The sequence below is a fragment of the Euprymna scolopes genome, chromosome 43 (assembly GCF_053919585.1).
Source record: "Euprymna scolopes isolate OS-2025 chromosome 43, ASM5391958v1, whole genome shotgun sequence".
NCBI lineage: Eukaryota > Metazoa > Mollusca > Cephalopoda > Sepiida > Sepiolidae > Euprymna > Euprymna scolopes.
Genome location: NC_136524.1, coordinates 50,533,088 through 50,560,736, shown reverse-complemented (window position 1 = coordinate 50,560,736; position 27,649 = coordinate 50,533,088). Strand labels below are relative to the sequence as shown.

Sequence of the window (27,649 nt, the reverse complement as noted above, 5' to 3'; positions counted from 1 at the left end):
ATGTTATAAATAAAAAACCGGATAAAATACTGTTAAAAACTCGCTCAATATATGTTACCGTGACATAGGTTGACATATATTCGGCGGGTTTTTAATAGTATTTTGTATAGTTTTTTATTTATAACACTTTTTTCCATACTTACGGTGTTAAAGAGGGTGTGAGACGCCATCTTAAATTTTCGAATACATCGATAAACACTGTATGTTTTTCGAGCTGAATAAATATGTTACATTGAATAAAAACACGAAAAATATATCCAGTTTGGTAGAAAAGTAACTTATCTTGCCTTTGATAACATTTATTTGTTATATATTTGTTTTTTTTTACAACTTTTTCGAATCTATGTGTACAGTAATACAAACCCGTCTTGACTAAACTGTACAAGTACCCAGTACGTAATATTGTTTTTGGTTAAAACGACATATTTAGAAAAAATCGATCTGTCGACTATCTTAACAAGCAAATGCTGAGGAATCATTTCGAATTAAAATTGAGATATAATAAACTTTAAATATGTAAAACATTAGTTGAAGAATTACAAATTATCCAAATGAGATGGCCATATTGGATAACTTGTTATTCTTTACCTAATGTTTACATATTCAAAGCGTGTGTTTTTTTGTTTAATACAAAATGTGTAATTTTCAATAGATTTTAACTCGAAATGATTCCCCATGTAATAATTAAATATAAAAAAATTTTTTATTGCCTACATTTTCTTCTCTCTTAATCAACTCACGCCTTAGTTTAGTGATTTTGCCAACTTTCTTCACAACTAAATTTAATTGAACTTATTAAATATATATATATATATATATATTATATATATATATATATATATATATATATAGATATTTGTAATTTTTTACATATTTTTACTAATACATTTTTATGCTTTTACGCGCGTAATTTCAAACAGCGAAAAACTTTGGGAGTTCAAACAGGCATTATAAAATTAGACAAAAGTTATATTCTCAACTCCGTGCTATTTAAACAATATATATATATTCAAACACAAAAAAAAAATCACAGATAAATAATTTGCTTAAAATAATTTACAATTAAATAACTACATTCTTACCTCTTTTGCTGGCGACCTTCTTCTTATCGAGAATCGTTCCATGTTGGTCGGTTGTTATTGTTGTTGTTATCCAACCGGCCTCACCTCATTCGCCGTCATTATATAGACCTTTTCTTTTTAATTCAACAATTTTTACATATAAAACTATCCAAGATATATATATATATATATATATATATTATTATTTTTTTTTTTTTCGTAATTACATGCATTATTCCTTCGTCAATTTTTATCGGTGCCCCTTGCACAAATTTATTCATATTTATTAAATAAATATTATTTATTAAATAATATTATATAACATTTAATCTTATTACACAACGGGGATAGTTTCGTATTTACTAATTTTGCTTAAATAGTTTAATGAATATTAATGGATAGGACATTTAAGGAAAATTAATTTCTTGCTTGGCTGTCTCAGTCTTTTTGTTTTGTTTGTTTGTTTGCTTTGTAATAATCTGGTTTGCTCATTTTTTTATTCGGACGTTCTCCCTCCCCCATCTCTCTCTCTCTCTCTCTCTCTCTGATATATATATATATATATATATATATATATATATATATATATATATATATATATATATATATATATCTTCCAAATTTTTTCGCTGTTTGGAATTGCTAAACCAAAATAAGCATTTAATTCACATCCATTAGTTTTTATTTATTTTATTTTTGTTGTTGTATCACACACATACACACACAAATATACATATCGTGTGTGTGTGTGTGTATAAAGTAAAAATTCACGTTCATTGAGCTTGATAGATATTTGTTACAATTCTAAATCCAATAGTATATATTTTCTTATAATTGTATATATATATATATATATATATATATATATATATATATATATATATATGTGTGTGTGTGTGTGTGTGTGTATATGTATAAAAATTAAATTAGATATATGTATGTGTTGAGATACGAAACTAAGGCTTAGAATTTTGTCTCTCCCTTGCCTTCCAGATCGAACGAAAATGGAGTCCTCATGGCCTGAGATTGAAATGGTTAAGAAAGAAAATCGACATGAACTTTCTTTACAAGGTGCTGAGATAAGTTCTAGGTTAAAAGATGGGCTACCTCCTGAGATATTCTCACTTACCGGTTTAAACCATCTGGAGATTTCCTCTACCTGTTTAAATAACATCAACGTTGGCAACCTAGGTAATCTCGAGAATCTCACTAGTCTCATACTGTGTAGTAATAAGCTAGAATCCATGCCAAAATCTCTGGGCAAATTAACCAAACTTAAAGTTTTAGACCTTTCTAATAACGCCCTTGTTGCCCTACCAGAAGAAATCTGCTCACTTGTGAGTCTAGAAGTTTTTAACATCAACAAAAATGCGCTAGAACATATTCCTGACATTTCAGGGCTTGTGAAGCTACACAAGTTCAACCTATCTTACAACAGGTTAAAACGGTTGCCCGATGGAATATGCAGCCCCAAATTAGTCCACCTGAGTCATATTCTTGCTAACAATAACTGCATCGAAGAGATGCCGGCAGAAATGTTTAACCTGCCCCATTTGAACGTGTTAGACATGTCTGAGAACCGAATGGTCGATATACCGCCCGAACTCTGCCAATGTTCCCGACTCAAAGAATTGAATCTGAAAGGGAATCGCGTCCCGGAGAGAAAACTTCATAAGCTATTGGAGCAGTCGTCAAAGAAGAGCATCTTCGACTTTCTTGCTAACATCTTGGAAAAGAAACGAAAGTCCGAGGGATCCTCACGTGGAAATCGGTCCGGGAAGAACAAGAAGAAATCTCGACCCGTACCGGAAAATGACGAACTCGTCGATGAATTACTTAAGTGTAAAATCAGTGTGTCACGCTTTGATGAAGATAACTCCTTGTCAGTCGTTGTCACGCCAGCTGTCCTTAATATAAGGCCTTATATCGTCTGCTGCTTAGTGAAAAAACTGAATTTCAATGACAATAATGCCTTAAAGAAGTTCATTGCTCTGCAAGTAAGATATTTTTTTTCTTCACTTATGCGTTTTATTTAATTTTTTTTATGTTTGTTACGGATCGATTTTTTTTTTTTTTTTGTGTTTTTAAGCAACAGTACTTAATTGTCATGTCGAAAATAGTAATATCCCAAAATTAAGAAAATTCATCGAGTAGGAACTTATTGGCATTACAGCAATCCAGCATATTCCTTGAAGACGCATAAAAGGAACCAAATTCCCCTAATCACCGTAATGTTACTATGCAAGCAATATGTAAATAATATGTGAAATAAGCCTTTTTCAAGAATAAATAATATAATAATGTATTTTTTTTAGATTAGGTCCACCTCAACAATTTTCTTTTAAATAACAACTTTATAGGTTTTCGACTATGCTGAATACGAAAATTGCATTGAAATTTTGTAGAAATAATTAGTTATCGAGATATAAAAAGTTAGATTATGCATTGTATTTTTGGCGGCCATCTTTTTTACGCGCGTGCGGCGTGCAGTATCAGTCATATGAGTAGATTTGTTTATGGCGCGCGCACGCGCGTAAAAATGGCCGCCAAAGAATACAATGCATAATACAACTTTTTATATCTCGATGACTACTTATTTCTGCAAAATTTCAATGCCATTTTCGTATTCAGCATAGGCGAAAACCGAGAAAAGTTGTCATTTAAAAGAAAATTTTTGAGGTGGACCTAATCTGAAAATTTACCGTTTATGGTTCCATTAGGTGCTCTGCTCGGAAAACTCGTATCCGGAAACCCCGTCTCTTTTGGCTAGGTAGGAAAACTGGTCCGTTTATGCGGTCTGTAGTATCGTTTTTAAACAGAATAAACGCTTTAAAATAAGTGAAACCACTAACAACTTAGCCAGTTAGGTAGAAAACGGACACTTAAAAAATCGATTTTATTTTTTAAAAGCAACAGTAAATAAGTAAAAATATTTGATAATAATAAAAAAAATATATATATTATGGGGGGTATAGTCTCTTTTTAAAAAAAACACCATCTCCAAGAACGGTCATAAAATGTGTTTTCAATCGATATTTTTATTCAATAAGGAACCAGTTTTCCTACCTAGCCAAAAGGGACGAGTTTTCCTAAATTCCTCCATCAACGTGGGACCATTTCATGTTACCTAACTGATCCCGAAACATATTTTATTGGTTTGATTCGAGACCAGTAGGCTTATATATTGTTTTTACAGACAGACCCCAGTCACTGGGTCCACAAAATTTTGTAAGTTACGGCCCCATGCTGATAGCCCAATTGTGCAAGCCGTCCGTAACTTCACTCCGGGTCTACGCATTCCATAATGGCCATTTCTAAGGTTCTAGCCGACCGGTCGGGGATACGTTGCAAATACCCGATTTTCTCGGTTTGGTCATAGAAACATGACCCACTGCTGTCTAAATTGTTACTTATAACTCTAAAACGTGTTTTATTATTATTTTTTTAATTTGAATTTTTTTTTAATACAATTAAACTTTGTATTCAATCTCGTTTGAATTGAATATTTTTGGAATTTTTTTTCCGACACTAAAATATGACATTATTGAGATATTCACTTACATCATACTCGAAAACCTTTAAAAGTCGTCATCGAGTTGGAAAGAAAATAAGTTTACTCTAACCCGTTTGTTTTTAAACGGGAATAAACACCGATCACGTGTCAGTCGCACGATGATGGTCACAAAAGTACTTGTTCAATTTAGTAGTACGTTATAATTGAAAACTGATTCCCGACAAGTCATAAAATTTTTTACTTATTTATTTTTTTCAATTTTTTTTTTTAAATCTGAAAGTTAAGTTTGTAATCGATGAGATTAACGTGAAAAAGGAAAATAAAAAAATTTAAATTGTCGAATTTAGAGAGGGGGGGGGAAGGTCAATTTCGGACTTTTTTTTCTTTGTTTGTAACAAAGTGATACTGATAGAAATTCACCTAATAAATAAATCAGTGATATTTATTGGATGGATTCTTTCAGTATTTTGTTTTGTTTTATTTTCGAGTTGTGAGCTATTCTCGAGACTATAAAGCTAACAGCCTCATCTTCGCCATCTTGTTGTTTTAACTTAAGCAACTCAACAACACTACTTGTTTCAAATTTGATAAATGCTTTAAAATAAGTTTAAGCGCCGAAAACTTTTTCATATAGGTAGAAGAATAACTTATCTTGCCTTTGGTAATATTTATTTGTTACAGCCTTCTTTTCCACCATTTCTCTCTCTCTCTCTCTCTCTCCCCCCCACTATCTTCTATTCCTATCCGTGCCTGGTTGAATATTTCGCCCCTTCCAATGTTTATTAAATCTTAAAACTTAAATGTTGTCGAATTCTAATTGAAATTCCCCCCATCCCCACCCCCGCTTTTGGGAGTGCCGCCCCTAATATCGTTTTTCTAATCATGATAACCATTTCTGTAAAGTCTGAAGTTACTGGATCATTGATATGATTCGGTAACGGAAACCTGTGTAACTAAGCAGATAAAACGGTAATAAAAAAAAAAAATATATATATATATATATATATATATATATATATAATTTTTTTTTTTGTTCTTTTTTTCGTATGAAAAGGACCAAAGTTTGTAAAAATCAATAAATAAAAATTAGTTTTTTAAAAAAAGTTAGGATTGCCAAAGACTAATACATTAAATCAAGGTCGGTGATATTTACTTGCTTCCGTAGCAGCAAGATTTGACAAAAACCTGGAAAATGGTGAAAGAAGGTGGGGCACACTGGTTGTGGACACAGGCGAAAACGAACTAAGGATATATCTCCTAGGACTGAGCAGGGTGCTTGTGTAGAATAATGCATTTTGAAACCAACACATTTCAGGTGAAAACATTACATACTTACATTTCACAAGTATACAAAATGATCCAGCAGATGTATTAGATGTATTTTTCACAAAAAAAATCATCCGCAATTATGTTCCATTATTTTCCGTTCAAAAATTGTGGACCCTTACTTAAGTTGGAGTAAGTAAGTTTATCATACTGGATTGGTTGCACAACTCTTCCACATTATGTAACATACAATAAGACTCGATAATTTGATAAATTCTATTTTTACTAGTAATTGTTTTTCTACGGGATTATTTTGTTTTTTAAATTTATACTACTCTCGACAGAACACGTAAGCAACCTAAAATGTGCTGGCAATAGAGTAGAAAAATAATTTATTTTTTTCTAAAATAAAAAGTGATGAAATAAAATATTGATTAGAAATCAAGCCAACAAATGTCAGGGTGATAGGTTGATTTCTGTCAGTGTTTTGTTTGTGAGCAATTACTGGGTGCTTATTCAGATCGGCACTTATGACGACAATTAAAAATAAAGAAAATACAGAAAAGTCTGTATGATCATTGTAGAACGAAGATGCCATATTCCAAAAAATCACATGCATCGATCAAGTATTTTTTATTTATTTATTTATTTTTTTTTTTTAGTGATTTTTTACTACTAAACTTCATTTGATGTAAGGCTGAGCTTTCACCTCTCACTTTCGATTCAAGTTGTCTCCCCTTTATTTCATTCGCTTTAATCATGGCTGGCAAAAACACTATGACTCGTTTAGGCGTAAAACTTTTTCTTGAATAAAAAAAAAACCTACCTGATCAAATTATGATTTTTGGAATATTTCATCTTTGTTCTGTGACTGATATGTACATTAGGTACCTCCGACACTAGACACAGATTTACTTCTATACATAACACGATGTAACTGTAATTTAATATAACTTTTGTACCATTTAAAAGAAGCTTCAAATAAACGAATATTAAAAAAAAAAAATTTACAGCATATGAAAATATGAGACCAAAATCATGTTTACATTAGCAAACAATGTTTCAATATAGTGATCATTTTGAAGTCGTAAACACACCCATGTTTAAAAAATCTAGCAAAAATCAACTTATGGTCAGATTTTTGTGAAATTTTCAATGCGTATTCAATTTTAAATTAACTTCTATTTTAAAAGCAGTTTTCGTTAAATATGTGAGGAGGGGGGGATTTTTTTTTTTTTTTTTTTTAGGTGTTCTAACCCTCAGTCCACACCCCCATATTTCATTTTACGAAAACTAAACAAAATAAATTTAGGTTCATAAAACTTGCAACATATTTTAAAGCTGAGAAGTTTAAATAATTTAAAGATAGTTATATAAAAACTCATTTATTGCACTTACCTTGTAAGCGGTAAATAAGTGAAGCTGTTAATGAAAAATGGACATAAAATCAAAATTGTTTTAAAACAGTCAACGTTTTTTTTTTTTTCTCAATAATATAGATTATAATTAGTTAAATTACAACAAAAGCAACTCTTAAAAAAAAAATGATTAATTTTTAAAAGATTTAAATGGAATAAAATTCTGATATTCCACGATATAAAGTTTTAAACATAGATTTTTGAGTAAGGTTTTCCAATTTAAAAAAAAATATATTTTCCTATAATATAAAGAATATTGGCAATTATAAAATAGCAAATTCAGTTACAACTTGAAATTATTTTTTATTGTTCAAAGATGTTTATTTCTAGGGGGGGGTCAACTTTATTTTAAAGCTCATGTTAAAAAAAAATGCACGGAGGTCTCTAAATAATAAAATTAACATAAGCTATAGCAAAAAAAAAAAAGAATGTTGATTCCCCGATTCAATTAAAGTGTCTATCGGCTTCAATAAAAAGTATGCACAATTATATGATAAACACAAAATGTTGACGTGGCTGATAGTGCGTAAAATGTTGGTGATTTTACATGAAAATCCCTAGCATACATCATAAACTTTTCCATTTTTTTCTTTACTTTTAATTGCCATCATAAGTGCCAATCTGAATAAGCACCTATTACACTAGCCAACAAAAAAAATTGTCAAGATGTTACAACTGTTTTTACCTAATTTGGGGGTACTGATTTCAGAAATGCTGTCACTTTTTTTTTTCTATCAGGTCTAGTTTTTCTGCTATGGTATCTCCACACCCAACTGTGTAGGAAGCCGATAGCTACAATAAAGATGGGCAAATTGAAGAAATAATATTTTTGTGTAATTTTAAGACACATATTCATGAAATCACACCAAAATTTTTCCAATTGAAGTTTGAAGTTGTAAAAAATGCTAAGCATGAACATCATCCATAAATTGACGTTTTATTGATTTTCTAGAATGGGAGCTCCGACATCGCGCTTGATAGACAAATAGCAAGCATGGTGGCATCTCAATGACTTAGATAGCAAACTTCCATGTTGCTGATGTCTTGATGGAAGTGTTCTCCTTTCTCGTCGCTCACATCACATTTTCTGAAGAACGGGCAAGATAGTTGTGCAAAAAATGTAACTTAATGCTCATATTTGCACCTAGTTGATGAAGACTTACGAATAATGTTTCAATAAACTTTTTGTAGTTGGGCACCTTTGTTTTTCCCCAAGAAGAATTTTACTGCATTCGTAAACGCTGTCCAGGCACTCAAGTTTGCAGGATTCATAAAATTACAGAAATTTGTGTCCTTCATTAAATCTCAAATCTGGGGTCCATCAAAAATTCCAGCTTTTAATTTTTCTATAGTTAGGCCTGGAAATTACATATTTGAAACAGTCGCCATCTTTCTCAAGAGCCTTCACAAACTATTTTATGATTCCAAGCTTTGCGAAAAGGAGGAAACACAATTTTTTAACACTCTCTCCAGGGAGTAGCCAGAACATTGAGAGAGCCAGGAATCAGTTCACTACACACAAGCCAATCTTTTTTATGTAGTGCTCTGTTCTTGCCCTGTTATCTGACAAACACAAGAAGCCCGAAGAGAAACCCAACCATTTTTAAATTGACACATAGGCTCCATCGGTGTTGTCTGTATGAAATCTTTTCCAGAACAAATTTGATTTCATATTTTTCTCTGAGGGTCGTTGAATGGCCTAGAGGAATTAATTCATATAAGTTAATATTGTGAAGAAGAAAAAAATTTTAAACTTCTTTTCTGTCTATAAAAAAACACTAATTTTGAGAATAATACTGTTTGACATCCAGTTGCCGCAGCAGGCCAGCAACATTGTTGCAATATGCTGTTGTTTTCCTGCGTGAATTCAATATGGCATTTTGTATAGGTTATGAGAGTTCCAAACTAAAGTAGATTTTTTTCTTTGAGTCTTGAAGCTAAGAGTTCAGAAGATTCTTTGGAACGGTTGAGATCTCTAGTCAGATCATTGAATTGTTCTTGAGAAAAAAGTTGTGGCAGTGAAGAAGGAGGAAAACCGACATCTGAAACAATGGCTTCACTATTATCAGTTGACAAAACAGAGGCTCGCTCTTCTTCAGAACCATTCAATTCTAATTTGAGCAAGCCTTTAACCACTGGAACAGGAATTTCATTGCAGTGTGGAATTGGCCTAATTGTAGACTTGAGGTTTGGATAAACCAATGAATTGCTGTTCTTCCTGTTGATTCCCTTTGTTTTAACCACACAGATATAGCAGTCATCGAAATGTTTTTTTGATTCATGCCAGGCCATTGGAATATCAAAGCAGTGATTTTCTATCCTTTTTTGTTCACAGTCGAAGATGATCAGCTTATTGCTTGCATGCAATATGGAAGACCAATGTCTTATCTTGATCACCCAGCATTATTTTGAATTAAATAAGATAAACACTTCACAAATCCATTGATCCTTTTCCTGTTTGATTGCAACGTATATTCCCCACAAATATAGAAAAACACATTTGCATTGTTTTAAACAATGCCGCCTAGGAGATGACGTAGCCATGTTTAGTTTTTGCTCCAAAAATCTGCAATGAAGGTAAATTAATGAAGTTTAATTATTTCCTGTCTGACTTATAAATGGATTCTTAACATTAAGAGAATAAACTTTACTTTGACCCAGAAATCAACAAAAACATACTACAATCGGTAGGCCTATTTACTACTCAGTGTCCACTTCTTACCCACTACATACCTTTTTGTATAGCAAATTTGACGTTTACTTTAAGGTTCGTGATATCATCACTAGGGTTATGACAAGAGAAAATTCTTATCATTGTTTTGACTCGAGTATATATCCGACGCAGACATAGTTAATCGAGAATCACATCACTCTATATAAAAACATAAGATATTATGATATATACTTGAGAGTCAAAATAATGATAAGAATATTCTCTTGTCATAGCCGTAGTCATAATCAATTAACATACATTACAATAACAACCTACATTTGAAATTATGAAGCTAGAGTGTATATAGAAACACGCCTAATGTACTGTCGTCACACGTACCTACACTTCAGTCAGATAAACTATTCTAAAACATAACGACTTTGAAGACTAGTACATAATATAGTATAGGTATATTTATTTAAAGAATAAAGTAAAAACTGAAAGAAAAAAAATGACGGATATGAGAAAGTAAAAACAGTAAAAAATGAGGGTATAAAAATGAAGGAGTTAAAGAAATCGAAAAACTGAATACGTTTGTAAAGAAATGGAATATGAAATATCACGTTGCATGACAAAGTAAACAAACACATTGTTCAGAAAATGAAATGAGTAAAACATACCGTTGATGCCGGGGAACGGATAAATGAAAAAAAAGTCTGCTGTGTCGCCAGTGGTTGCAAAAAAGAAGTAAAGACTAATCGGAAGAGGAAATCAGGAAGAAAGTAACTTTTTAACAAAGAGTAACTTAAAAGGGAGATAATGGGTTCAAAAAAAGGGAGGCAGGACACCTAATTTTAAGGTAAAAAAGGGTATGAAATAGCAAATATCTCAACAATTTAACCTAATTAGAAAAAAAATTATTTCAGAATGATTACTCCCAAATTAGTCTAAATCAACTTAGAAGTCTTGGTCACCAAAAAATGTGTTGACCAGTGTTATTGAAACTCCAAAAATGACCATCATCTGATTGTCATTCTAATTTAGCAACTCGGCACTGTTTGTGTTTTGAATTACATAAATGCTTTAAAATAAGTTTATACACATACACAAAAACTTATCCAGATTTTTTTTTTTACATAGGCATCACCACATTATCAAGGCCAAAAGGCCACTCGAGGATAAGGGTAAAAGAGTGTACAGTAGAAATTGGACAATATAGTAATCGTTAGTAATGGAAATTCGGTAAATTTGTTAACAAGTGGAATGGCTCATCAAGAACTTGTTTATGTTAAACTTGAGGACAACCATATTGTAGTCAGCTGGAAAGCTGACTACAATATGGTTGTCTTCAACCATATTGTAAAGCAGTTCTAAGAAAGAAGCTTTGTTCATGGAATCTAGGTTTAGGCACAGATAAAGAGTGGGGGGAATTATTAATAGTGTTTTCAGCTAAACGAGTGTTTCTTGTGAAAGTTTGGCGAGGGGTGACCATAGACTGAAGCTCAGTCGAACACTTTCCATGAAAATAACAATACAGCAGAGACAAACTCGCAACATCTCTTCTGTGAGATAGAGGTTGCAAGGAAGAGAAAAGGCAATCTCCTACAAGGCTACGAAGTCTATTTTGAACTCTATCAATGCAGGACAAGTCCTTTCTAGCAGCTCCTGCCCAAATGTGGCAACAGTATTCCATCCTTGGACGTACCTGGCTCTTATATAGATAGAGAATTGCATCAGCAGTGAGATATCTACTGGATCGATAGAAAGATCCCACCATTTTTCCAGCGGCCTTGGCAACAGATTTGATGTACGTGTTCCATTTAAGATCCGGAGTAAAGGTCCAGCCCAGAAGCTTGTCAAAACTTGAAGCCTCAAGACAAGAGCCATTCATTTCAATTGATGCCAGATGTGGATCAGAGAGTTCATGATGTAAAGATAAAAGCTTGGTTTTAAATGCATCTCTTTCCCCATTGTACCACTTGCTCAAGATCAGAGGAGGGAGAATCAGAGAGAACTTGGTCGTTTACGGTCTTAGATGTGCTACCATAGATAGTAATGTCATCAGCATAGATGTCTACAAATGATATAAGAATGTGATTTGGAAGATCATTAATGTAGATCAGCAAAAGAGTTGGGCCCAGGATAGACCCCTGAGGGACTCCAGCATTAATACTGTGAGCTTCTGATTTTTACCCCTCAACTACTACTCTTATGAACCTATCAGAAAGAAATGATTTAATAATTGAGAAGACATTTCCAGCTATACCATAGCTAGAGATCTTATGAAGTAAACCTTTATGCCATATCCTATCAAAGGCCTTAGATATGTCAAGAGCAATTGCCCTAGAAAGGTTGCCTCCGTCGAGAGATTTGCTAATCCTATGAGATAGAAAAAAGAAAAAACGATCATGTGAGGGGAGGTAATTCTTATTTCGACATTCATGTAAAAAAAATGTGTTATCTCCCTTATATGAAATTACAACTATCTTTGTTTTGTTTGTGATTGCCTGTTTTAGTTGGAACTAAACTTTTCTTTTCACACAACGTTTCGGTTGATGTAATTGCTGACCTTCCTCAAATGTATCTTGTTGAACTCTGGAATATGCACAGAATTTTATATAGGAACCCTTTATTTAATCTACAAGTGTTGCATGCTCTTTTTCCATCAGCCATGACTGGGTAGAAGTCCTAATTAATTCCCAATTATATTTTGAGTGTTGTCCACACCAAGGATTGAACGTCAACCTCCAGAAGAATGTAATTTTCAACTAAATTTGTTGATGTCTGAGAAAAGGAAAAAAAATCACTTTCAAAACACGAAAAAGGCAAAAAAATGATTAACAGCTCATTGGTAATTGCTTTTTTTTATAAAAAAACAAACATTATTTGATTAAATATTAAAATAGTATGTATGTATATATAGTCTCAACCAAACTTTTTATTTAAAAAAAAAAAAAAAAGTCTACGCATCTTTAATACATGACAGTTGGATTGTGTTTACGTTTGATTCGGTCGTCGATTTTATTTGTGAAATAATGTGTGAAATTGTGCACATCATCATTGTCTACTGCAGAAGTGTTAGTCTTATAGACAAACTTTTTTTGTAAAAATAACAAGATGTAAATTCGTGCCTTTTTTTTTTTTTTTGTCAATCTCATTTAATTGTGCCCATCACCATCATCATCATCCTGATCATTGGGTATTTAGGACTTTTGGAATGTTCCTTCATGTGTATTATGTGTACGTATGTATATGCGTATATGTGTGCTTCTACGTGTGTATGTTTGCATGTGTGTGCAAATGCATATGTATGTTGGCATATATCTGTATGTATGCATGTGTTTATTTCCATGTGTGTGTGGGGTGGAGAAGGCTCCCGTAAGCCGTGGTGAAGGCAACCCCTCTAGGAAAAGCAAATCTCTGATTTAAAAAAAAAACACAAAGCGGGAGACCAGTACCTGCATTAAGCTGGTCTACAGTTTGACTTGTTGCTGGCTATCTTGCTCTTGCTTGTTGCTGGATGTCAACATTTTGAACAGAGACAGAGATTTAGCTGTTGTACAAAGCTAAAACTCTGTAACATCATCTTTGTATAGATACTCCCTCAGGCATTTGTCTATAAAAAAAATAGTCATGTGGCAATAAAAAAGCTGTGACGTGTGTAGGACTGAAATGCTGGATGCATGTAACAATTGATCTGCCATCATTATAAGTATCTATATATATATGTGTATGTATATTATATGTATATGTGTGTGTATATGTATTTATATCTGTGTATATGTATATGTGTGTATATGTTTGTGTGTATATATATACATTTATGTTTGCATGCATATGTGTTTGTGTATGAATGCATATGTAGGTAAGTGTATGTATGTGCATATGTGTACGTATGTGTAAGTATGTGTGTATGTATTTGTATATGTGGATGTATATGTATGCATGTGGGTATGTATATGTATTATGCATTGTGTATGTATATAGGTATATATGAGCGTATGTTTATAGATATCTATGTATGTATGCGTGTATATATTTATATGTATGTATGCCAATGACTGTCTTGTATATGTTTGCACAACTGTGTGTTTGTGTGATATGTATGTGTATGTATGTGTGTGTGCGTGTGTATATATATGTATGTATACCAATGACCATCTTTAGTGTCATGTCTGCTTGAGGATGTGAATTCGCCGGCAAGACTAAATGTCATTTTCGGGCTCATGAACTCTCAGTGTCTGAGGGAATGGCACTCGTCTGACAAGACGTCGCAATCATCATATATAGTCCATGTACAAAGAAAATTAAAATGGGTAATTCTTTCTGATTTAAGAAATGCATTTTGGGTGGCTATAGTGTCTGTCTACAATTTAACATATTTTTTTTTTTTTTTTTTTTTTTTTTTTTGCTGAGTTCGTCTGAGTGCACTGGAGTTGGTGATTTTTTTTTTGGGGGGGGCACAATTTTGGCCGCTTGCATCCCAAAACTATTGTGGATTCCTCCGTCAGTAACAAGGATTCCTCATTTATCAAAAAAAAAAAACCTTTTCTTTTATTAAGCCATCATTCGCTCCCCTTTCTCATTGACATTAATATATCTAATTTGATAACTTTCCTTTCTCCTCTCCAAAACAGAAAGAGTTGTTTACCAGTTTCATTTCTCTCTCTTTTCTCTCTGCCAAATCAACATCTCCCATGTAATAAAGAATGCCAGGTTTACTTGTGAAACCTATTTGTTATTAATCCGTCAGAAACACCTTAGGTCAGTGGTTTTCGACCAAAGTTCCGCTGAACCTTAGGCTTCTGCCAGTACAATCCAGGGGTTCCACAATTTCTGAATTAGAACAAGAAACAAGTAAACAGAATGTTAAATTCGATTTTGAAAATCTATTTCATTATTATATGTGCATTTGAAAAAAATTGTTGTTTAAATCTACTAAATTTGACATAATTAAACTCACTACATTTTAAAAAATTAATTTGTCTTGCTATTATTAGGTTCGTTTTTTATATATTCTTATACAGTCAACGCCAAAATCGCACTAAAAATCATAAAAGTATTTTTGCTTCATTTTATTTTTTAAATGCTGTTTTTTTGTTGCATAAGACAACTACATTATTGCATAGGAGTTCCATGAGCCAGTGGAATGTTTCCATGGGGTTCCGTTCCAGCAAAAAGGTTGAAAAGCTCTACCTTAAGTGAGCTTCATCCCCCCCCCCTCCTTATTAACTGATCTTTTCACGCCAGTGCTGGGAACCAGACCATTGCCTGTTTCCATAATAATCTGTAAGAATTCACCAGCAGGGTCGGTCGACTTTGACTGGGATCTGTAATATTGCCACACTTGCTGTGAATAAGGAGGTACCCAAGATTGTAGCTCAGTAGTTAAGCACATTGAGCACCTTACATGTAAATAAGAATAGATGCGAACTGGCAACATCTTTTCTGTGAGGAAGAGGCTGTAGCAAAGAAAGATCGCCCATTGGTTTGCAAAGTCAGTTTTATATTTTGAGAACAAGGAAGAGCTCTCTGAATGGCATCTCCATTAATGCATTTTTAAACTGTTTATAGATACACATACGTCACAAATGCTTTATATATCAAGATAAAAGACTGTGTTGGCCTTAACTTTCGGCTCCTAGCATAAACACACCTTCACTAAGTGGTTGTGAATATATTTTTTAGTCTTTCTGATGATGAGATTTACCTTGAAAATTCAAAGAACGTAGCACCATGATACTATCCTGGTTTGACACATTATGTTGTTAAATAATTTATAATTAAAAATTAATTAAATCTTTCAATATTGTCATTTATTCTGTTTACCTCTTCTCATATCCAACAGCGTTTTGATACCAAAACTGCATTGTCATAGCCTTCAAAACACAACTCCTTACATATTGTGTATGCATAATGCTTCAAGCAAACTACATCTTTCGTATTATATGACTTCTTCCAACTACTGTTCTGATCTGGAGTGTTATTTTCACAATATTTTGGTCAATGTAACCTCTGACCTTCTTTAGGTGTATCCTGTCAAACTCTGAAATTTGCACAGAATTACGAACGGAACCCTTTATTTAATCTACAGGGTAGCACGCTCTCGTTCCGTCAGCCATGACTGGATAGAAGTCCAAGATAAATTCACAATTGTATTTGGAGTAATGCCCGCACTGAAGCGTGAACATTCAACTTTCAAAAGTGTAAATTTTACAAACTGAATTTTACCAAGTACTATATCTAGTATGCCATGAATTCTTGCAGACATCAAGCAAAATGTATATATATTATTCCTTAATTGGAATTCATAGCATTATATATTAATTTTTATTTTTATTTCGGACTATTAGTCTCATCTTTATTAGTTATTGTTTTTGGATCTTTTTATTGGTTCACAACGTTTCGGCCAACTTCCTTTGGCCTTCGTCAGGTGGTAACCGCGACGGATAGGAATTTCGAATCTCCTAACTGCATTCTCAGCCATCACTGCCATCCGTAGTTGTTGTCGTCTCACCACATTTTGACCAATTAACCTCTGGCATGCTTTGGGTGGGATTGAAACCGCTATCTTCAGACAATGTTCATCTGGAACCGTAGAGATTCAACGTCTCTATCAACTGCGCCACGGGCCCCGAAGAAAAAAAAAAAAAAATTAATATCAAGCAAAATGTTGTGAAAATAACACATGATGAGAACAGTAGTCCAAAAAGTCCAAATAATACGAATTATCGATCTTTGTCTCCAAAATTTAGAGCCATAAAATGTTGTTTGTTTGTTTTTGTGTTTTGTTTTTAAACTCAAATGATTTTTGTTTGTTTTTCTCTAATCAAACCTAACTTCATGATCATTTTTCTTATTTTGTAGACCAAACTTCATGATACTATTTGTGATAAAAGACAGGCTGCAACGATAGCAACCCATGATATGAAGCTCGTCAAATTTCCTCTGGTTTATAATGCAAAAGTTCCTTCAACTTTTAAAGTAAGTCTGACATATTTTCTATTTTAATTTGATAAACCAAGTTAGGCTGGGATAATTTTGTGGAGTGATGGGTCTCATAGCTACTCTTTCCACACTCTTCTGTGTAGGATAAAATTTAAATCTAGATAAATAAATGTGAACTTTGCACCTCTGTGCTGCCGAGATTTTTACCTCGGCATCAAAATCTACAGTCTAAATCATTCTTGTAATGACTTCTTCCCTGTTAATTGAGGTATGATGCTGGTCCTGTGCATTTCTAGGAGATCCATCCTCCCAGATTTTACTTTCTCTCCTTGAGAAGGGAGTAGTTTATTGCTATCAGGGAATGCTGACAGGGCTGTCCAGGCATTCTTTTTTGTAGATCTGAGTGCTCCTCCTTGGGGGTGCTGGCTTTTCAATCCCACTTTTCTGACCCTTGTGTCTAATCTTCCCAATGTGGGAGGAATATAAATATCATCACTCACATCAAAATGGTTCACTGTTATTTTAACTAATACAACGTAGTGTGTGTATATATGTGTGTGTGTGTATGTGTATATATATATATATATATATATATATATATATATATATATATATATATTGGTCCCCTGATTTATCGGAGAGGGAACTATGTTTTCAGTGGCGTCCGTGCATCCATTATTCCAGATGATTGCCAGATAATCGCCCATTAGTTTTTTCTGAAATTTAGCCACAAATTGTATTTCATTAAATAAATGTGCACAGTAAAAAGAAAATATTTTTGCAAAAATTCCCGTTGCGTCCCCAGGGGCTCAAGAGATCAAAAATGGCCAAAAATTACACATTTTTGCGCCATAGCTTTTGATACATCCATTAGATTTTTCTGAAACTTGGCCAAAATGTGGCGCCCATTGTTCTTAATATAAATCCAGTATGGGTGATTCTGGCAAAATTCTGGTTTGCATTCTTCTGGGACTTTTAGGGCTAACAAAAACATACATTTTTGGAGCTCTTTTTTCATATTACTCAAAAGATATGTATTTCTATATAGTGGTTTTCCATGCTGCTGAATTCAAATATACATGTCTTAAGGCGTGAAACTGAACCGTTTGTCCATTTTCACTGGGATTTGGCATTCTCATGAGCTCAAAACGGGTCACAAATACCCCAAAATTGCAAAAAAAACACTTCTTACCTCATAACTTTTGCTCCATCCATTAGATTTTTTTGAAACTTGGCAAAAATGTGAAGGCAATTGTTTTTCATATAAATTCAGTATCGCTGACCCTGGAAAAATTCTGCTTCACATCCCTGAATATGTACACTTACTTTACCACTAACTCGAACGTTGGCCCTTCACACTTCTCACATTCATCACTTCTTCACTATTTTTTGTGGCATCATCTCACATGCAGCACCAGATAGGGACCATGCATATGTGGCTTGTTTTTTTTTTTTTTTTTAATTTTTTTTTTTTATTATTATTATTCTTTAACTTCTAGCTTACGCCATATATGTGCAAGTTGAGAGGAGGTGGGGGGGGGGACATGGCCAAAATTGTATCTAAATTATAAATGCCCCAAAAATTGATCTTTGGAATAAATTATATATTTGTATAAATAAAAATATTTATCTGTGATTTATTTAAATTCAATGTTTGCCACCTCTAAAAACAACACCCTGTAGAATTATAATTTCTGTATTTGCTTTGCCTGTTCAGATTATCCCATTGTTTGGAAGAGAAGAACTGACTGCCCAAACACTAGTTTCTAATCTAAGGAAAGAAGCTGATGAAATCCGTAAAGAAAAGAAGAGAAATAAACCAAGTGGCATTCACAAGTAAGTATCACGCTTAATATTTAAAAAAAAAAAAAGAAAATTAATATCTCTAACAATGTTCTGTACTAGTCGGATTCTTTGGACTACTAGTCTCATCTTGTGTTATTCTCACAATGTTTCAGTTGATGCAACCTCTGACCTTCAGGTGTATGTTGTTGAACTCGGGAATCATCCATGTGCCAAAGAAATCGCGACTGTTTTTTTATAGTAAAAAGAATTTGTCATTTATTTGATAAATATAGCAATATTTTGGACATGATTTGGTGTCATTAAGAATAAAGTTGAAAGGAAAACCAGAGATGTATCAAATAAATATACACCTATATGTATCAGGGTACCTTGCTCCCATTCCAGCGGCCATAACTAGACAGAAGTTTTAATTAATTCGTAATTGTAGTTTTAATATCGCCCACACTGACGTTTGAACCTCAACCTCCAGAGAACTATCATTTAGAATTATGAATTAAAACTTCTACCCGAGCAATACTAAACCCATGAATTAAATAAACAGTTTAATACGAAATTCCATACAGATTTCGAATTCTGATAAGATGCACCTAGAGAAGGTCTGAGGTTACACCAGCCGAAACACTGAGAATAACATTGTTATACTTTCTCTTATCGGCAGAACACCAAATGTTATTTGGCTAACCGATGTGTAGATAGACACTTATATACCCGTGTCGGCTAACCAAGTATTCTGCTTGTCTGTTGATATAAAAACCATTTGGATGCCAATGTTGATTTCGTTCCTGTACAGAATTTCCCCATAAAAAAAAAAAAAATGAAGCAAAAATCTGATTTTTTTTCTTTATACATATATATATATTATAGTTTCACCACTTATCAATACCCGGAGACCAGCCCAGGATAAAAGTTACCTATGACAAAATAAAAACTTCATATTCCAAAACTCATATAAATTGATTTAGTAGTTTTATTTTTACATACAAAAATCAAATTTTATGAGTATCTGAGGTGTAACTATCTGACCCACCACTTTGGAAAAAAAAAAAAAAATTCAAGAAACGCAGGGAGATAACTCAACAATAATTCACATTTTTTTAGAGATGAATTCCCATTGATCACTTAAAAATAATTTTTGTTATAAAAATAAAACTATCTGGTCAATTTACATGATTTTTGGAATATGATATTGTTTTGGCTTGGGTATGTACATCATACAGATTTTTTTTTTTATGTGGGAATTCAAAACAAGAATGAAAGGTTTATTTAAAGAGAACAATCACAGAAAGCATTATAGAGACAAGTTATTTTTGTACACACAAGAGGCATCTATATATAAAATAAATACTAGCGTTAGTTTGTGTGTCTGTGTGTACCACTCTTCTACAGCCTACACACCACTGGACCGATCATGACCAAACCTGGCATGATGGTCACGTAGAGATGGTGCACACCTTTTTACAAAGTAAAAGTCAAAGATCAAGGTCATAGCCTATGTATATATACTCTCCTATAGCCACACCACTGGACCGATCATGTCCAAACCTTACTTGATCATGGTCTTCGATTTAGGGATGGTGCACACCATTTTTCAAAATTAAGGTCATATTTGATATAGTTTTGCATAAACTCCTCCACCTAGGGATGGTGCACACACGAAGCCCGGGTATGTTTGCTAGTAATATATATATATATATATATAATTTAAAGGAGATTAGAATAATAGTCTAAAGAGCTAAGTGTATTTTAATGTAATAGTGAAATTACTAGTTTAATTAAAATACAGGAAATGCTCGTTGTAATTTAGATATATAATAAGCTCGATAGTTAAATGTCCTAGAGCTAATTCAATATTAAGTAATGTGATTTATAATTTTAAAGTTTTAAAATTTTTTAAATTTAACAATCAAAATTTAATTAAATTAAAAATCAGTTTCATAAGAAGGAACAACAACAAAGTCAATTATCTGTACGATCGTTTCGGAAATCCGTGCTTTTTATTTGTGGTATACATGAAGTCACGTAGAATAATTATACATAGTTTTTTTGGTAAGCACGGTCTCCTCATCAGCAAATTTAGGAGGATTTCTATTGAATTGAAAAGACACCAAAAATAAACCTAGCATTAAAAGTAAGGCAGATGAATCTGAAAAATTGAAGTAAAAGGTTTGGATATAAAATTTATAAGAAAATTAATAAGAAAATTTGTATAGGTTAGAGATAGAAATGAGTAGAAACAATATATATATTTTTGAATTTACATAATAAATTTGATTTAAAAATATATAGATATATAATTACCTTTTGGTTTTTCTTTTTTTGAAATCAGGAACTGTATTTAAAGTAGTCATTTAGATGTTTGCTATAGCTTTTTATTTTATTGAATGATGAATTTTAAAAGGGCGACGCTCGTGCAGTAAATTGTTTCCGTTAGCGTATTTAGATTTAGAGACGCTACAGTTAATATCTATAGAGAGAGAGTTTTTTTTTTTTTTTTTTTTTTTTTTGCAAGTTTTTAAGGGGAGATAATTGTCATGGCTAAATTTGCTGATGAGGAGACCGTGCTTACCAAAAAAACTATGTATAATTATTCTACGTGACTTCATGTATACCACAAATAAAAAGCACGGATTTCCGAAACGATCGTACAGATAATTGACTTTGTTGTTGTTCCTTCTTATGAAACTGATTTTTAATTTAATTAAATTTTGATTGTTAAATTTAAAAAATTTTAAAACTTTTAAATTATAAATCACATTACTTAATATATATATATATATATATATATATATATATATATATATATATATATAAAATAAAGGTGGATGTCTGTAAACCGTGTCAAAAGCATAATGTTATCTGACCCCCCCCTCCCTCCCCTTCAAACAAAATGACATTACTACACAAATAATCAATGATTTTTTGTCAGAGAGATCGCTCTTTCTAACGATGCTGTGTTCGTGCCTGTATGATGTGGATGACAAGTTTTAGCGGACATACGAACACAGACATTTGCTCTTTATATAATAGAAAAAGATTTTTTTTTTTCTGATTTAATTAAATGAAAACTTTGATTCTCTTCATGATTTTTATATTAACATTTGTTTGTTTTTTTTTTTGTTTTTTTGTTTTTTTTCAGATATCTGGATCTTCTTCATGAGAAGCCCGAATATCCTTGCTTATTAGACAATGATGAACATGTGATCTCTTTTCCACCAATCACAAACAGTGATAAGACAAAGGTTTTTTTTTAATTTTTATTTTGTTTCTGTACCCCTTCTAATTCTGGTTCAATTCTCACTCCAATTTAATTATCATTCTGTTTTAATTCTTATTAATTTTTTTTATTTTGTAAATTTTTTCAAAAAGCCTTTTTGTTTCTATGATTCCTTTTTTTTTTCTTCTCTTTTCCTTTCTTTCTGTTCCATTTTTATTATGTTCTATTCCTGTCATTTTTCGTTTTACTATATGCATGTTTTCATAAATATTTTTCAAAGATGAATTTTTTTTTTTTTTTTTTTTTTTTTTTTCGATTTTTAAAACTCTTGAAATCCGGGTTTGCACATAGGCTTGAAAAGGCCTTGAATTTTGAACTTAGCTTTGAAAAGGCCTTAGTTTTATGACTTTGAAAAGGCCTTATTTCTATTACCTTGAAAAGGTCTTGAAAATATGGGGAATATCTTGAAAAAAGCTTGGGTTGTATTCTTTATCTTTAGTAAAAATTTGTCATTTATTTAAAAATAAAATTGAAATAAATACTATTAAAACATTTTGTAAATATTAAAAATAACATTGAAATATTAAAATATTTTTTTAAATATTAAAAATGAAATCAAAATAAATACATTCTTCTGAAATTGCATCATATTATTTCCGGCATCGTCAATACAAGAGTTACGTCCCTTTATCACGAAACTACCCGATGTTATCCATAAAACTTTACGGACGTAGCCAAAGTGAAATTCAAAATCAAAATAAATACTATTTAAATATTTTTAAATATCAATTACAATATTAGTTTATTATATCATTCTTTATATGTCAAATTTTGTTTTGAAAACTTTAATTTTGTCTGGAGTCCTTGACAAGTTCTTGAAAATAAACATTGAAAATATGTAGGAAACCTGTGTTACGTAGTTGGGGATTCATATCGGAGAGACACATAATACAGAAGATTCATATCGGAGAGACACATAATACAGAAGATGATAATGACATTTATATACTATTTACATCATGACGACTGCGATGATAATTCTTTTATCATATTATAATACAGAGCTGAGAGAGGCATTTATACAGGACTTTTAACTCCTCAGAGGAGGGGAGAGTCATTGCTTAATGATGGTGGACGGGACAGATTACTTGGAAAGTGGTTATACAAAGTTTGTTCACAAAATAATAGACAAAACACATTTATTTTTTCTTTTTGGTGGAATGACGACAAACAAAAACAACAGTTTACAAATATAGACGATTCTTTATTCATACCAGCTGGTGATGGTCAGAGATTCAAGCGTTTATGATTACATTGTTGTATCTCCCCCCCCACCCCCGTTCAACTCTCTCTCTCTCTCTCTCTCTCTCTGACTGTGACGGTCACTAACTTCAAACCCTGTCTCAATATATTGGAAATCTCCTTTCTTGATGATGCCAGAGGCGTGGTGAAACAATGTGACTCCCTCACATTTCAAATTACACGTTTATTCATACCAGCTGGATGATTGATGATTGTCAGGGATTCAAGCTTTTACGATTACATTGTCTCCTCTTCCACCTCTCTCGCCTCCAAGAGGGTGTCAGCTTCCAGTGTGGGCAATTTGACTATGACTGTCTGTGACCGACTATCTTCTAACTTTGAACCCTGTCTCAGTATATTGAGAATCTCCTTTCTTGATGACGTCAGAGGTGTGGTGAACAATGTGACACCCTCACGTTTCAAATACACGTGCGCTTGCACATACATCTACACGCCTCTGGTAAACAAAGAAATTCCTAAATTGAATTGTATCGTTTTTAACCTATTTCGTTAATCATTATTTCTAAACTCGTATTGTCCATTCTTTTAACTGACATATTTAATATCCAGTTGTTTATAAAAGAATGAACAATCAACTGCATTCCTAAGATTAAATATCTATCTCTGACATGACTAATATTTAGTTATTTGCAAGAACAATCACAATCTTTTTTACATTCCTAGAATTTCAATATGTATTCTTCTTTTAACTTTTTTTACTGGGTTCGATTCTAACCTTTTTCAAATATTATTTTCAAACTTATCTATTTAATTACTGGGGTCTGTCCCTTTTTACGTAACCCCCTGGAAATAATAATTGCCATAAAAAAATTTTTTAAAAATCTTTAATTTTTCGTTTCTGTTTTATTTTAGATTTCTAAAGATACTACTTCACTGCTGATTGAAATTACGAGTTCACGGAGTTTGCATATCTGCAAAGAGGTCATGGATTCTTTGCTTCTTGAGATGTTGAATTTGAAAGTCGGGGAAAGAATTATTGATGAGAAAATACCTAAAAGTGATGCTGAGGAACTGAATGAAGACGCCAAATATAAACTCACAATTCAACAAATAAAAGTAATAAACCAGGACAGTTCACTGCGCGTTGTATATCCGTCCCGCACGGATCTAAATTCTGACTTGATACAAGTTACGTATGATTGGGATGATTAGAATATTGGTTGTGGCTTTCAAACAAAGAAAAGAAAATATTGTCTCATGATTTAGTTTAATTTTTATATATGAGTCACTTGTTTCTTCTTGATAACCATACTTTGGTAAATTCATCTATAAGAAATTGTCTACAAATACAATTCAACTATGTCAGTATATCTAAAATAATTTATAGAAAACTTCTTTTTTTTTTTTTTGCATAGAATTTATTTAAAAAAAAAAAAAATTAATTCTTGTCCAGAATTCTCTTTATATAAAAAAAACAAATTTTTTTTTTTAATCTGTTTCATTTATATAACCATGACTGAAAAAAAGTTACACTCCAAAAATCACTTAAATTGATTAACAAGTTTTATTTTTAACTAAGAAAATCAAATTTTATAAATAATCAAAGAGAGACTCTTGCATCGGTATCTTGAAGGAAACAAAGAGAGATAACTCAATAATTAAAACTTGCAAGATCAGTCTTATAATGCCTATGGTTTGGCATAAATTACTTTAATAAAAATTATTGTCTTTATTAAAAAAAAAAAAATGCTTGGACCCCGGTTATGACGTTTAAAAGACATCCAATGGTGAGGCCAAATTTGGGGGTTACGGTGAATGTGGTATTACCCCTTAGGTACCATTGCTCCCAGGTCCACCCTTTGGCCCAGAGTGGTAATACATGTTAGGGCATCTGGTGCTACCAGACCAGGCTTTCTGAAGATATTAGCTTCCTGACCAAAAACACACCAAACTTTACAAGCGATGGGAAACCATCTGTGAATTTATATTCCCTTGACACTCCCCCCTCTGGAGGAAGCCGGTTCAACCCACCTAGGGTGACGGGCGTATAGCAACAAAACAACTACTTGATCAATATACGCGACTTTTTGGAATATGATATTTTCTTTCCATCAATGGGTACATACATCATAAAGATTTTTCAGTATTTTTGATTTTTAATATTGGGGGAATTCTGGAAAACTTTTTTTTTTTTTTTTTTTTTACAAAAACTGTTTTGTTCCAGTAATGTCAAGATTGGGATTAATCATTTGGATTACTCCAGATTACAGTTCCCATCTTGGTTGTCGGGTTCACAATACTTTGACCAATATCAGCTTTGGCAATCCACGTATACATCTTTCCAAACTTAGAAATCTATATGTTGAACTCTGGGTAACTTGTACAGAGTTTTGAACTGAACCTTTTGTTCAATGTACGGCCTGGTCATGGCTAGCACAAGGAGGACAGTTCAATATCGGTTCTAGTCGTCAAAAGGTTTCAACTTTAAAAAAGATGCACATGGAGAAGATTGGAGATTACATGAGATAAGGCGTCATAAATATAATGACTAAGATTAGTCGTCTGAGTAAATATAAATTGTACTTTCTGGTTCTTATTTAGAATTATGCCTATTTTACAAAACAAAAAAGATAAAAAAGTCTTTATTGTGTTTGTACTCGTCATGAAATGAAGATGTCATATTCCAAAAATCACTTCAATAGTTAAAGTAGTTTTCTTTGTTTTCTTTTTTTCACTAAGAGAATTAAATTTTAATGAGGAAGCAAGAGGGGCCTGGAAGATGTCATTTTAAAAGAAAAATTCTTTTTTCTTTCTTTTTAGAATGTGTTAAAATTCAAAAGCCAACAACTCCATTCGACTACTGAGATTTACAAATTTATTATTAATTGCTAAAAATCGTAAAATTTGATTTTCTGAAAAAAATTAAATGCTACTTGATCAGTTTGTGATTTTTGGAATATAACATCTTTGTTTCATGACGAGTATGTACATTATAAAAATTCTTCCTGTATTTTTTTTTTTTTTTGTAATGAGTGTAATTCTAAATATTTACCTACTTTTCAATCGAGAGAGTTCCCACTCTTCTTGTAAGAATTTGTTTGATCCTTTTCATTCTGACTTCATGACCGTCAGCATTTTTTTTGTCAAAGTAGACTTGTAGTTTATGTTTCGGAAATATAATTTTGGTGGTTGTTTCGATTGATATACAAGTGTAATTTGCTCATTTAAAATAAATCAACAAGAAAACTATTTGATATACTTACGTATCAGACAAACTATTTGATATACTTACGTATCAGACAAAAACTATTTGATATACTTACGTATCAGACAAAAACTATTTGATATACTTACGTATCAGGCAAAAACTATTTGATATACTTACGTATCAGGCAAAAACTATTTGATATACTTACGTATCAGACAAAAACTATTTGATATACTTACGTATCAGACAAAAACTATTTGATATACTTACGTATCAGACAAAAACTATTTGATATACTTACGTATCAGACAAAAACTATTTGATATACTTACGTATCAGACAAAAACTATTTGATATACTTACGTATCAGACAAAAACTATTTGATATACTTACGTATCAGACAAAAACTATTTGATATACTTACGTATCAGACAAAAACTATTTGATATACTTACGTATCAGACAAAAACTATTTGATATACTTACGTATCAGACAAAAAACTATTTGATATACTTACGTATCAGACAAAAAACTATTTGATATACTTACGTATCAGACAAAAAACTATTTGATATACTTACGTATCAGACAAAAAACTATTTGATATACTTACGTATCAGACAAAAAACTATTTGATATACTTACGTATCAGACAAAAAACTATTTGATATACTTACGTATCAGACAAAAAACTATTTGTGTACACCTGTGAGACCACACGTACTCCTCCCTCACTCGACAACGTGCATCAACCCCCAACGCTGTTTCCATGGTCTTCTCTTCTTGCCATGTTGCCGTCTCTCGCATTGACAGCTGCCGAAGGGTGCACAGTAACTCCACAAGTATATAGAAAAAGGGAAACAACTGAAAAGAAAACATAGAAAACACATTTTGTATCAGTTGGTGCATATGTGGCACCATTGCACGAAACAATCCTCCACATCTACAGATTCTATCGAGGCCGTGTTCGTCAATTAATGTCAGCTTGTCTCACTCTGCTCTAGGCTACAACTTGCATTTGACCGTCTAAAACTGGAAAATTGTCCTCAACCGTCTCAAAATCCAAGACTCTCCGTAAACTATCCAAAAACTCATTGCCACTCCTAAAACTGTTTGTAAACTCTAAATATATTTACCTTTTCTATCCAGTCTTTTGGCCACTGGACCTTGATTAACAATCCTATTTTAGTTCTCTTTTGTGCTCCTTGGTGAACAAATTTCTATAGCTTTGCTCTGCTGATCAACTTATTTTCCTCTTTTGTATTTCCTTATAGTTGGAGAGGTGGGGCAACTTGC

The 27,649-nt window shown here is 32.4% G+C and overlaps 1 protein-coding gene and 1 long non-coding RNA gene across 2 annotated transcripts in view; one reads left to right on the top strand and one right to left on the bottom strand.

The window, feature by feature from the left end:
• Positions 1 to 1,250, bottom strand: part of LOC145268343 (uncharacterized) — a 28,764-nt gene extending 27,514 nt beyond the window's left edge. The window contains exon 1 of the long non-coding RNA XR_013864878.1: positions 1,083 to 1,250. This is a non-coding gene — a long non-coding RNA (uncharacterized LOC145268343). The remainder of the gene's footprint in view (positions 1 to 1,082) is intronic.
• Positions 1,251 to 2,021: 771 nt separating this feature from the next.
• LOC145268342 (leucine-rich repeat-containing protein 47-like) lies at positions 2,022 to 24,890 on the top strand. Its single transcript, XM_080123851.1, has 5 exons — positions 2,022 to 3,058; positions 16,780 to 16,896; positions 18,578 to 18,696; positions 21,803 to 21,905; positions 24,056 to 24,890. The coding sequence occupies exons 1-5, from the start codon at positions 2,066 to 2,068 to the stop codon at positions 24,353 to 24,355; spliced, it is 1,632 nt and encodes a 543-aa protein (XP_079979977.1). The 5' UTR covers positions 2,022 to 2,065; the 3' UTR covers positions 24,356 to 24,890.
• Positions 24,891 to 27,649: the final 2,759 nt, after the last annotated feature.